Here is a 12,184-nt window from a genome sequence, read left to right as displayed (position 1 = left end):
TTACACAATGGTGACATGTCTGTGTTTCCTGACGCCTGATTCACCCACAGTGATGTGGGCACCACTATAGCCATTTCCAGCCTGGTTAGCATCAGCCACCTAAAAAAATCAAAAGCAACACACATTTGACATTAATAATGGATCTAATTTGCCTCCCAAAGATAGCAAAGACTTCAAACAGTGTAGACTCATATTTCCCCGGCCTTTCCCTCCTTGAGGTTTTCAAATAAAAATGTATCGAACACATAAACTCTGCAACTACATTGCTCCACTTGAAAGGCAATCACCTTGGAATTACTAAGCTGTAATTGTGGATTCTAATAATATACTGTATTTGTTTTTGAGGCACCTCATTCATCAATGAAATTAGTTGAATGATCAAGCAATGAATTACCCATATGCACTGTGCCATGCCTGATAAATGTCACTTAAAATGATTAGCATCTCGATAATTAAAGATAATAAATGCACATGGCTGGTCATTTTTTATTTCATTTGTAAGAGCCAGGTTCAGGGATCCATATAAATCACCACCTCTCACGTTTCCTACAGACTTGTAGAAGCATAGAGCATGAGCTCATAGGGGAAGGATCACCTTTAAAAGTATTTCTCTCAAAACTCTATTTACTGGGAATAATGTATGGAGTGGGCAGTGCAGTGTGGGATAGTGCAGGCGTGCCTGCACTATCCCACACTGCACTGCCAAAATCATAGATTTCGGTTTTTACTTCTCCTGTGAAATGTTAAAGACACACAAACTGTCACAAACTGTCTCAATGTCTGTTTTGGTTGTTTTAGGTATATTTTATGCTAAATATCCATAAAACGAATGACATCCCCACCAGCCTCAGGTGCACTTTGTGTTCAGTGCAATTTAGTAAATGTTAGCATGCTAACTGACTGACTGAGTTATTGTTTCTGCTAAACATGTTAGCATTGTCACTGTAAGAATGTTAGCATGCTGACTTCAGCATTTAGCTCAAAGCACTGCTTGAAATTAAAAGGACACATCCCAAATGATACCAATTTAGTGTGTAAAAGTTACTCGGGAAGGGGACTAAAACTTGTATTTCAGTTTTCAAAATTCCCTCAGCATTATCAATATTGTACTTGGATGCTACTTTTGACCGCAACACCCTCCCACTAATGTCTCTGAATATACAACTGGGTTTGTACAACTCGTTGGATAATTAATAACTAAAAAAGTAAAGCATATAGATTTTAAGATGACGTAATCTGATTTGTACTTTTATAGTATAATTTTACCACTAATGCCCAAATAAGAGGTGAAATTAGCAATTAGCAAACATAACAAAAGACTGATCTTTAATTATATGGCAGGCTAACTTTTGCTATGATGCAGAAGGAAGTGGTGGAGGAAACGTCTTTTGGTAGGACTAACATTTAGCATGATGGAAAAAATGAATCCCTGAAACAGAGACAGCATCCCTATACCAAGCACACCCACCTCAGTTGAGATCACTTGATTTCTGTCTGTGTTTTTAAGATATTAAGAAAACCATTCTAGGTCCCCCCTCCAAAAAAGTCAAACTAACCACCCCTGTAATTTGTGTACAGTCCCTAAGCCAAACACAAATGGAAGAGGACAGTTCTCACAGCTTGGCTCTTTGTTTCCTTCCCACCAGTGTTGTGCCCACCAAATGTATTGTCTATACGACGGGTACGTCTGTACTCTCGACCCTATGACCGAACAGGGTCCATTGTATACCATTTCCTATTGCTTATTGTGTACCACTAAACAAACAAACCTACCTTATACACTTTGAAGCCGTTTGACTGGGGAAAGCCGCTGTCAGTGAGTTCGTTGGGAGCCACACCTGTGAACGAAGAGAGACGGGAGAAAGAAGTTGTGACTTCACTGAGTCATAAGTAGATACCGGCTTAGTAAAGCATGGTAGCATATGGCGACAGAGTGCCAAGTTGTGAAAGATTTTTTTTGTGTAAATTCACTTAAGTTGTCTTACTTGTTTGACCCTCCGGCACGTATCCTGCGTTCTCTTGACCCTGTCTCTGTCCGGCTGCGTTGGCACCGCTTATCTGGCTGTGCGGCCTCACTCTTCTGCTACAAACAAGCAGAGGATTTTGTATAGAAACGTGTAGAAGCACGTGCTGTTAACTCGATTTAAGAAAGTTCGATTTAAGAAAGTTCGATTGAAGACGTATTGACAAAATATTGATCATATTTGGTGGCGTCTTACCTCATTTCATCCTGGTAGTTTGGTTCTGGGGAGGATTGTAAGATAGCAAGTTAGTCGATGGGAATGGGACATACTGTACATAATTATTTGCTGAGTACATGTGAGTGGTTTGATTTTGTGATTTTGGACATGCCGGTGTAAGTTAGACAGGTTTAATGAGGGCCTTACGTTTTTCTTCCCTACGTTTGTAGCAGAAGATGATTCCGATGATGAGCAAAACCAGCAGAGCGAAACCTCCGATGGACACGACCACAGCTATCAGCACGGTCCAGTCGGGAGGCTTGGGAACTGTCGCAGAGAGGACAACCAGCGTTCAGGGGGAGACTCAAAGACTTAAGAGCCAATTATTGTCAAATTAAACGCTCAAAACGCAAATACTGACTACACCCACAACGAGAAAAGAAGCACAATATTCACTGTGAAGTACACTGAAAACACAAAAAGCGGTACAAAGTCTACATTTCTATTTTCTCTAATACATTTTGTTTAGATGTGTCTAAATAAAACATGTTTCTCATATGCATCAGAACTGGCTTTCTCTTTCCCCTCCAACATGCAGGTTGCTGCCGGACTGTTTTACTCCCTGCCAGAAATGACAAGTGGCTCATCCTGCTGCTTCTCAATCTTAGACATGCTATCCATGTTATCAGTGGGCAGAGCCTGGTTGAAACCGTACATTCAGGATTGTCCCGTTAATGTAATTTGTTTTATACAGCATGTCTTAAATGTCTGTTTTTTTAATTAATTTTAAAAAACTGTGGAATGGAGAGGGGCTATTTGTGGATCCTCAGACATCACATCATCCTCGATCAGGCAAAGCAGTAACGTGCAGTAGTGTAGTACTCAAGATCGGCCTTGGTCTAGAGACCGGTCTCAAGACCACTTTTTGAAGGTCTCGGTCTCAGAATCGAACATATTTTTACCCTGCCTTGTCTCGGTCTCAGACAAAGAAGACTCTGGATTTTATTTCAAGACCACAACTGCAGGGATTCCACTAAACTGCCCGGGCATTGTCTGCTTTATTTGTTTACATCATTACTGTGAGTGCTCATAGAAAACAAAGGAACATTCCGACATATAAAATTCACTACAGTGCCTCTTGATTATTTTAGCTGGACCTTTGTCATGGTACACCTATAGAAACGGTAGATATGGCAACGAAAGAGATGAATGAATAAAAGGAATCTATATTTGTTTTCTGTGGGGGAGGGAAGGGGGGGGGGGTTATGGGAATGTGGATCCTTCTGTTTGCGTGTTCCCCATTTTATTGCGAGAGTGTCATGCGGTGTGGGCTCTGGTCTTGCTCATGACTTGGTCTCGCTTTAAGTGGTCTTGACTACATCTTGACCAGTCTTTAGCCATGCTAGCTGCATGGCTCTGGGTTGGCCATGTTCAGTGCTAATGTGCAACTATTAGCATGCTACACTTACATGGTCAGTATTTCACCCGCTAAACATCAGCATGGGACAATTGTCATTTTGAACATGTTAGCATTTAGCTCAATGCACAGCGTTGCCCAAATGCTGCCCCACAGCGCCCTTATGGTGTAGCAGCAGACTTGGTGTAATTGAACTTTTTCACATCCTTCCCTTGCGTTCAATGGGCAACTAACTAAGCAGCACAACTATTTTTCTAACTTAGAAGCGGGAGAAAGGCTGGGAGGAAGCTTTGTGCCAGAAACATTGAAAGCTGTGGAAGATCTTCTTACCAACCACCAAGAAGACAGAGCTGGATTGCGGGCTTGTTAGTGACAGCACAGTCGCCCGACACTCCACCGTGGCGTTGCCGACTGCCTGGAACTTCAGGACGCTGGTGGAGTTGAAGGTATCTCCATTGGCCATGCTGGTGGTGTTGTACAGGCTGGCCACAGCTTGGCCATTTCGGGTCCAGCTGACAGTAGGGGTGGGGAACCAAGCAGATGTTACACACTGGAACTCCACCTGCTGGTCCTGCACCACCGTCACGTTTCCCCCGCTGACCTTGACTGTACCGCTCTCTGAGAAATAAAGACAGACACAGAGGAGAGGTGAAGTCAGGGTATGCATCATGCCTTCAGGAGCAGTAGTTGAGAACATGTAGTGTCCCTGTGTGTTGGTTGGCTTCACTGCTCCATGCTAACACTGGGAAGGGATAGTAAATGGCTAAAAATGTATAATAATGACAGTTTCAGACAGTTCAGTGATCTCGAAGTCAAATAAAAACATGGTTAGCTAAGTGTTAGAAAGGATGCACAGGGGCACACGGATAATTTTCATGTTAGCATTCAGGTAAACTAATCAGTCAGTCTAAAAGAAAAGTATTATTTTTGTACGAAACTTTCCTTAATTTACCGTAAAACAGTGTTTGCTATTGAACTTTTAGTGTCTCATTGAAGTTGTTAAATTGGAAACTCAGCGCTTCTACTGCCTCTCAATGGTTCTCAAAATGGAGATGGCTGAGCCGGGCGGCTAGCAGCTAACAGTGCAAACAACGGGAAAAGTGCTGACGGGTGATGACCCTACCTTGTACGTAAAGGTGTGCCGTCTTTGATCCATAATCACCCAGAATCCTGCAAACGACCGGGCCGGCATCACCGCTGCGGGTGACGTTATGGATGGTGAACTCCACACAGCTGGTGTCACCACTGGAGCAGAACCTGGCGGAGAACTGCTCTGAGGATGAGGTTATGTTACCGGTGAAGGGGAAATTGACGACCATCAATCCTCTGACAGTCCACGTCATGACCTGCCAGTTTCCTTGCACAGTGGCGTTGAATCGCGCATCAGAGCCTTGAAGCACTGTTGAATTCAGCGGCTCCAGCTGGAACTGTCCCGACACCGCTGAATATGAAAGAGACGGCATGTCAGGCAGGAATTACATGAGCTTAGAAGGTCTTTGGATCTTGCTGTTATGGCACAGGACTCTTTAGTTGCATCTTGCCACTTTGCCCTCTTTTTGTATGAAGGAACTACTTACAGACGGGATTTGGGTTTGAATGATAGACTGAAAAAAATATGGATGTATAGTCTCTGTGACGTCACCCATAGGTTTCTGAAGAGCCAAAGTGAAGCTCAAAAAACCTTTACTGCCTGAAGAAGTCTGTCACTAAAGTCATTATTATTTTTAGATTTTAATTCATTTTTCAATAAGAATTTGTACTATTCGCTCCGATTAAGTGTGATTCAGCGTCTTTGGGTATTTTGAAAAGCTTTATAGAAAATGTATGTATTATTATTATTATTATTATAAGTAATTTGTTAATATATTTAAAATGTTTTACATCAAATATATATAATCAAATCACAATAAGTTTATATGTAAAATGAAGAAGAAGAACAAATCATTTGTAGTCCAAGCTGTAGTCTACTACAGGTCTCTGTGTGATTGCAGCACATTGCAGGTGGAATGGAATACAATGTGAGAAAAACAAGTCTGGCAACTTTGGCTGCGCTTTTACTTTGATTCTGGACAAAGAGAAGGCCCGCATGTTATGGAGGCACATGTAGCTCTTTGTTTAAATCACTACTTGAGACATGTTTGAGTTTGCTCAAGGAACGTGAACATTACAAAGGTCGTGGATTTTGTTTTGTTGGTCCTTGACGAGGCTGAAACTCAAACACAACATCAATCTGGACTGATCCGTCACGTGTTGAACGTCAAAGCTCAGGCGGAGTCTGAGCATGTTTCCTTGGATGTATTCTTGCTGTTTTTGCATCCTTTAAGAGGAAGCAGAAGAAAAGCTGCTCTGGCCAAGACCATGTACATTCTGATGAGAACTGATTCGACTTGCCACTGTTTGGTTTGGTTCAGCTTTTTGTTTTCTTCAAGGCACCACCGAGGGTAATGATTAATCACTATTAAGAGCACCCAGAAACCCTGTGGGACCTGCTGTGGTGTTAAGAAAGTATTTCTCTGACTAGTCCCTGATGATGAAGTGCTTCACCCCACAGTTGTGACTCCATTCACAAAGTAATTTAAAACCCATAAACGTGGGAAGCCAATGTTAAGGACGGACAAACATTTCTTCGGTAAAGTCTAACATACAGTACTGCTAAAGTCACACTTGCAGTTGTTGGTTCAGTTAATTCACTCTGGATCAGGAGTGAAGATAAGGGATTAAAGCACTTAAATGTCCCCACAGGAATCATTCAAGTTGAATGTAGTCCTCCTGTGAGGCCATGTATCTCACAGGTCTGCTGTTATTGAGACTCTGCGAATGTTAAATGAAACGTTTACAATGAATTGTCACAAACACTGTGTGGGAAATAAGTCACAAGTGAGTATTTAGACAACAAATTGCAAGAACTCAGAAAATAAATATTGCTCTTGTGTTTATTTATTTCTCAAAATGTTGTCCAGGTTTGCACAGACTTTATACAATCATTTGAAAGATGAATGCTGACCTCCAGTTGCACACAGTAATAAACCGATGCGGAAGAGGTCGGGCCGTGATCTCCAGGGAACAGTCATGCTCGCGTTGTTGCCCTGAAGAGACGGAAGAGACACAGCTGTGAGAATGCTCATTCCTCTAAAAATGTTCAGAAAAACACTTCAAATAATAACTCTACAAAAATAAATCACACACTTTAATGCACATGTTTTGATGTGAATGATCTTGAATGAGAGCTGGAGGACAATCGGATACTAGCGGTTAACATCTGTGAAAGTGACAGTAGAAGACCGCATGATGAATTTCTCAGTTTAAAGACTAGACGTCAAAATAAGTAAAAAACTCTACAGCGGAAAGTTAAACCTGAAATAAATGACACAAGAACAAAAACCGAGCCTGGACATGTCTGTCAACAGAGGACAGGGCAGCAAGAAAAGTGTCGATGACGTCTTCAATTAGCAGCTCAGCTTGATTTTAGCTTGGAGGAAGAGTTGTTTCCAGATAATATCTGATTATATCTGAAGATGTTTTGATACTCCGTGAAATTATGTTCGTATGAAATCTACAAGCTTGTTTCATAATTCTGTTCTTTCACAAACGGAACTGGTGAGAGGTTTTCTATATCATTCCATCGTTCATTCACACAAAATGAATCCATCACAAAAAATGAGGAAGGCCTATATTATCCAGTTCTGTGCTCTTTCTCTGCACTCAGATTGAATGTGATAAATGCTGTCGTCACGCTTTCATAGCGTTTCTATACTTACCAGTGTTGACTCTCACTAGAGGTCCCCGTGGATGAAATCCCTGACTTTGTGACCAAATATTCCTCAAAAGCAACAGCATCTTCAGTTTAAACACACTTACTGCATGAGAGCTCCCGCCGAGGTGTGTGGAATGGATCAGAGCTTCATTTCCTGAAACAGCAGGTGAGCAGTATAGGGCTCCACCTGAGGCTGTAAAAGACTCTCACAGGGAGCAAGGTCCAGGTCCAGCCGTTGAAACACAGACCCTTATCACCTCCGGTCTACCTGTCAGTCAGTAGTAAACCGTGTGGCTGTGGGTGTGAGGCTGACGTATTCACCTGCTGGCAGAAAAGACACGTTTGGTGGCAGTGTTATCACAAGAGTAATTCCATGGTCCATTCTTTGTGAATAATATTCATAATACATTTTATGTAAATATTTTCCACATGTCACAAAATGTTCAAGTCTTCACTGTATTTTTCCATAATTTAAATTCTTACCTCATTCTGTCTCGTGTAATTCCTCTAAAAGGGGAGAAACAGTCCAGTTCAGTTGGGGCTGTTGTTGAGAGTACAAAAACAAAGGGGAAAAGTAAATGAAGTCAAATGTGAAATGAAGGACAAGTGAAAAGAACAGGAAAATATGATGTGACTGAATACATTTCCCTAAAGGCCCTCAACACTGTTTACTGAGGATCTCTCATTAACAGCCTTGTTTCAGGTTGGACGGCACAATCCCTGTAAGATGCTAAGAATGAGTTTTGGAGAATTCACTTGACCTGGAGAGGAGCTTATAACCCTTCAACAGACCTGAGAGCATGACAAATCCCCCCCCCCCCACCCACAGCTCAGCTAAACCCCCCTTCACTGAGTGCTTTGAAGAGCACTTTTAATTTGGATTCAAGAACATTTTACTGCTCATACTCGAGTCACATTTAGTTTGCAGGATGTTTATTTGTTATGGAGGATGTTTTCCATCGTGGTGTTCAAAAACATTTCAGGCAAACCGAAGCCATGTTCACGGATGTGACACTTAAGCTTCTACAGAAAAAGTAGATAAGCTCCCGTCCTATCAGCTCCCCAGACTCAAATCAGGCTTATTGATAGCGTCAGCGCAAACACCGAGATGAGGGTTACTTTTGAAAGACGTAATCACGATAATGAGGGGAAAAGACAGCAAGCATCTTTCAGTGACCTGACCTTCGACCTCCCCGTGGAGAGAACAGAAAGAAGAGGGTAACCATCAGTGTTCCCAAACTTGTTTTCTGGAGACCCACTTTTTAAAACTGACAAACCATCAACGTCCCTGTCCATTTCTACTTCCATTCCTGCATCACCTTTATTATCTTGAACAGGTAAACCAGCCACTTAGAAGAGATATACGTTCGAGGTATCACAATTTTGTTTCATGTGTCATTGAAAACTTATACACGTTAAATAATTGGCACACTTGTATTTAAAAAATAAAAGCATGGAGTTAACTAGCCTTTCATGTTAGATTCAAAGTTATAAGTAAGATACAATTCTAACAATATTGACATTCAGGCTCCCTCGTGTGGCTCAAAGGTATCGTGCAGATATAAATGTGCAATAAAGAAGAGATATTCTAATTTATTTGGTGACCCAAATAAAATCTCATTCGACCCACCTGTGGGTCCCGACCCAGACTTTGGGAATGATTGACCTATTTTATCAAAACATTTACAGCAAACTTGCATTTCCTCTTGTATCTTAATTTCTCATGAATCCAGCAAGTATTGAGGAAGTGATGATTGTATTTTTGGTTGTAATCCCATTGATTGTAATGTTTTACTCATCAGCTAGTTTTATACTAGCTTTATAGAACTATAACAACCAAACTGGAGCAGCATACAGTATATTTATACACATTATATGTATTGCTTTAAAGGTTGGATCACAAACACACTGTATTTATCTCCAGGTCATCCTCTGGCCCTGCAGCGGGTTTGATGAATGAAGGTGGAGGTTTGTGTGTGTGAACCAGAGTTCACACTCGTGCTGTGGAGAGGCCTGTGGACCTGTGACACCTTCTGATGAGTGTCAGTGGGATGGCTGCAACAAGCTCATCACCACCAAGGTCACCTGGACAACACGGGCTGCTGTGCTGTTTGGATGTAGCTGTTGGTCTGAACCACCCTCTGCATAAGCAGCTGATACTGACTGCGTTTCTCCTGTTTTACCACTAGATGTCACTGTAGGATCATTCTTACTTTTACACACTGTGTTTTATTCATGCAGAAATGTATATATATATATATATATATGTATGTATATGTATGTGTTTTCAACACAACAATTGTCATTTGACTGCACAGTAATAAGATTAATGGCTCTTTTCATGTTTCCAACTAAAAATTTGATAAATTACTTTTATTATTCAGCTGCATATTCTGTCAGTAGTCTGTATGCATGAAGACCAAGTAACTCAAATTGACTAATACAGCACGCAGCTGTGTAATCAGATAATTTACTTGAATAAAATAAGTAATACCACACTGTATAAACACTATAAATGTCCTGAATTAAGAATGCTTCAGTACAATACGTAAGTAAAACTACAGAAGTATTAACAACAAGATGTACTTAGTATCAAGAGTACAATGGACTTTCATGCAAAATGGCCCTGGTCAGTGTTCTATTGTCATATTATTGGCGCATCATCATGATCATTGAAGTATTTACATGTAAGCAGTACTTTAATGGGGTATTTGGTTTAGGCAGAGCTAACTTAGTTTTATCTATTACAATGCGTCATCATTTACAATATGAAAAATCATTTAAAATTGTCGATAGCTGTGAGATAAATGTAAAAAGATTCAAATGTATAGTTGGTCCCAATGAAAAGTGAAGGAGAGTACAAGTACTTCAAGATTGTGCTCAAGTACAGTACTTGAATGAATGCATTTGTTGCTCTCCACCACTTACTGTGTGTTTGAATTGGGCTGGGAGTGAAAATGGATGTATTGTGTTTGTGTTTTTCTTGCAGGATATTGTACATTTTAAGTATGTAACAGATAAAATGACTGACCCGCCACATAAGGTGACTATGCCAATACATATTTTGTGTCACATGGTTTCAAGCTGTTTCTTACTGGACTGGTTTGCAGTTACTGTGTTTCCAGTGTAAAACCTGATACAAAATAACAAATACTATCCAGGAGCTAGTTTAAATCATTTCAAAAGGCCTTCAGTGGAACAGCCTCCTGATAGCACATCTCCTATGATCCCGCAGAGAGGATCAACATGATCCCCTTTACACCCCTCTGTTTATATGGCTCCTCTGGCCCACAGTCGTGGTTTTATGACGGAAGCGGCGTAGTATGAGCGGGAATGTCTCCAGACACAGCTGGTATTGTATAGGCAGAAGCCAGCAGACAACCATGAAAAGCAGGAAGTAGATAGTGGGGGGAGGGTCAGCAAGGGCAGCCCCTCCAATCCTGCATATGGCCTGCGATGGAAGTGATTCAGAGGGCCTCTTCTGCCACCCGAGCCGCTGTGTCACACATCATCAGTCATAACTCATCATGCCTCCTCGTCTTTGTCTCGGCGTCTTTCACTTCTCGGGCATCCCATTGTTTCATTTCATTGTTTACAAACACAGATTAGTTCCATTCAATTGCCCCCTTATGTGAGAGAAGAAGATATGACTCCACAATGCAGTATTTTCCATACAAAAAAGGCCATCCTTCAGAGTGTGCATTACTTGTCTTTGTGGGACTTGTTTTTGTTGTGTCAGTCGTTGGCTAATCAATGGTTAAAGCCGACTAAGGTTTATTGTTACTGAGTTTATTAGGCAGCGGTGTCACTGGAGCAAACCTCCACCCACTCTCACATGTAAATGACTGTGTTAAAGGCAGGTCATGGGCACTCCCCTCTTTACACTGCAACACTTTGCTTTGACTGCTGGGTGGACACATATATGACTCTTATTTTTAGAAAAACTGCATGTGACACATTTTGTCATTTCATTCATTTTGCATTGTTCATATATATAGACAGAGAGAGACATTTCTCTGATCACATGTCCTCCTTTAAAGGTGTCACATACAAGATTCAGAGCATTAATATGGCATCAAACAACTTTTGTTTCTGTAAAAATATAGTGGCGTAATGTCTCTGTGTTTGCTGTTATTACAAGTTCTCTGTGCTTCGTTTATATTGCCGTTTATATAGTTAGTGCACGTGAGCGTGCCCCACTGGCTGGCTCACGGCCAACGCTCTGCAACACTCTCATACGGTGGTTACAGTTGATGACGGCGCCGTGGTGGAAGTGTAGCGATCACACTCCAGTTTCCCCTCGGTTTGCACTGTTAGCGCTCTCAGCACCGTTAGCAGCGCGCCACAAGCTCAGCCATCGCCATGTTGAGAGCCGTTGAGAGGCAATTAAAATGCTCCCAGTCTTGTAAATAGCCTCTTTACTGCAAGTTTAGTTTACTTAAATTAAAACTTTATGATGGGTTCATGATGTGAACTCTGGTGGTTCTGGAGACTCGTTCACACACACGAGTGTAATCTGGCTTTACCTGCTGCTCCATATCGGAAGGCTGCATTCCCTGCATGGGAGGAATCCACTTAGAGAGAGAGAGAGAGAGAGAGAGAGAGAGAGAGAGAGAGAGAGAGAGAGAGAGAGAGAGAGAGAGAGAGAGAGAGAGAGAGAGAGAGAGAGAGAGAGAGAGAGAGACTCAGATTTTCCTACATCCAGCTGATCCATTTGCAGTCATATCTGCCGTTTACCTACCTACAGCAAAACCAGTGGTTGCTTTACAGGGCGGCAGTAAAGGCAGTGTGTGTGCAAAACACAGCTGCGCAGTCCCACCTGTTCCTGGTCTA

The 12,184-nt window shown here is 41.6% G+C and overlaps 1 protein-coding gene across 1 annotated transcript; it reads right to left on the bottom strand.

Annotated features, from left to right (window-relative positions):
• Nucleotides 1-11,889, bottom strand: igsf5a (immunoglobulin superfamily, member 5a; the record flags this gene model as incomplete). Its single annotated transcript, XM_079283385.1, has 9 exons — nucleotides 1-99; nucleotides 1,774-1,838; nucleotides 1,986-2,083; nucleotides 2,220-2,244; nucleotides 2,388-2,507; nucleotides 3,928-4,215; nucleotides 4,721-5,038; nucleotides 6,602-6,683; nucleotides 11,878-11,889. 9 exons carry the CDS (start codon nucleotides 11,887-11,889, stop codon nucleotides 1-3), a joined length of 1,107 nt encoding a protein of 368 aa, XP_079139511.1.
• Nucleotides 11,890-12,184: the final 295 nt, after the last annotated feature.

The sequence above is a fragment of the Melanostigma gelatinosum genome (assembly GCF_949748355.1).
Source record: "Melanostigma gelatinosum genome assembly, chromosome: 14".
NCBI classification, from domain to species: Eukaryota; Metazoa; Chordata; class Actinopteri; order Perciformes; family Zoarcidae; genus Melanostigma; species Melanostigma gelatinosum.
The sequence above is the reverse complement of the archived record's forward strand: the minus strand, read 5'-3'. Positions and strand labels throughout refer to the sequence as shown.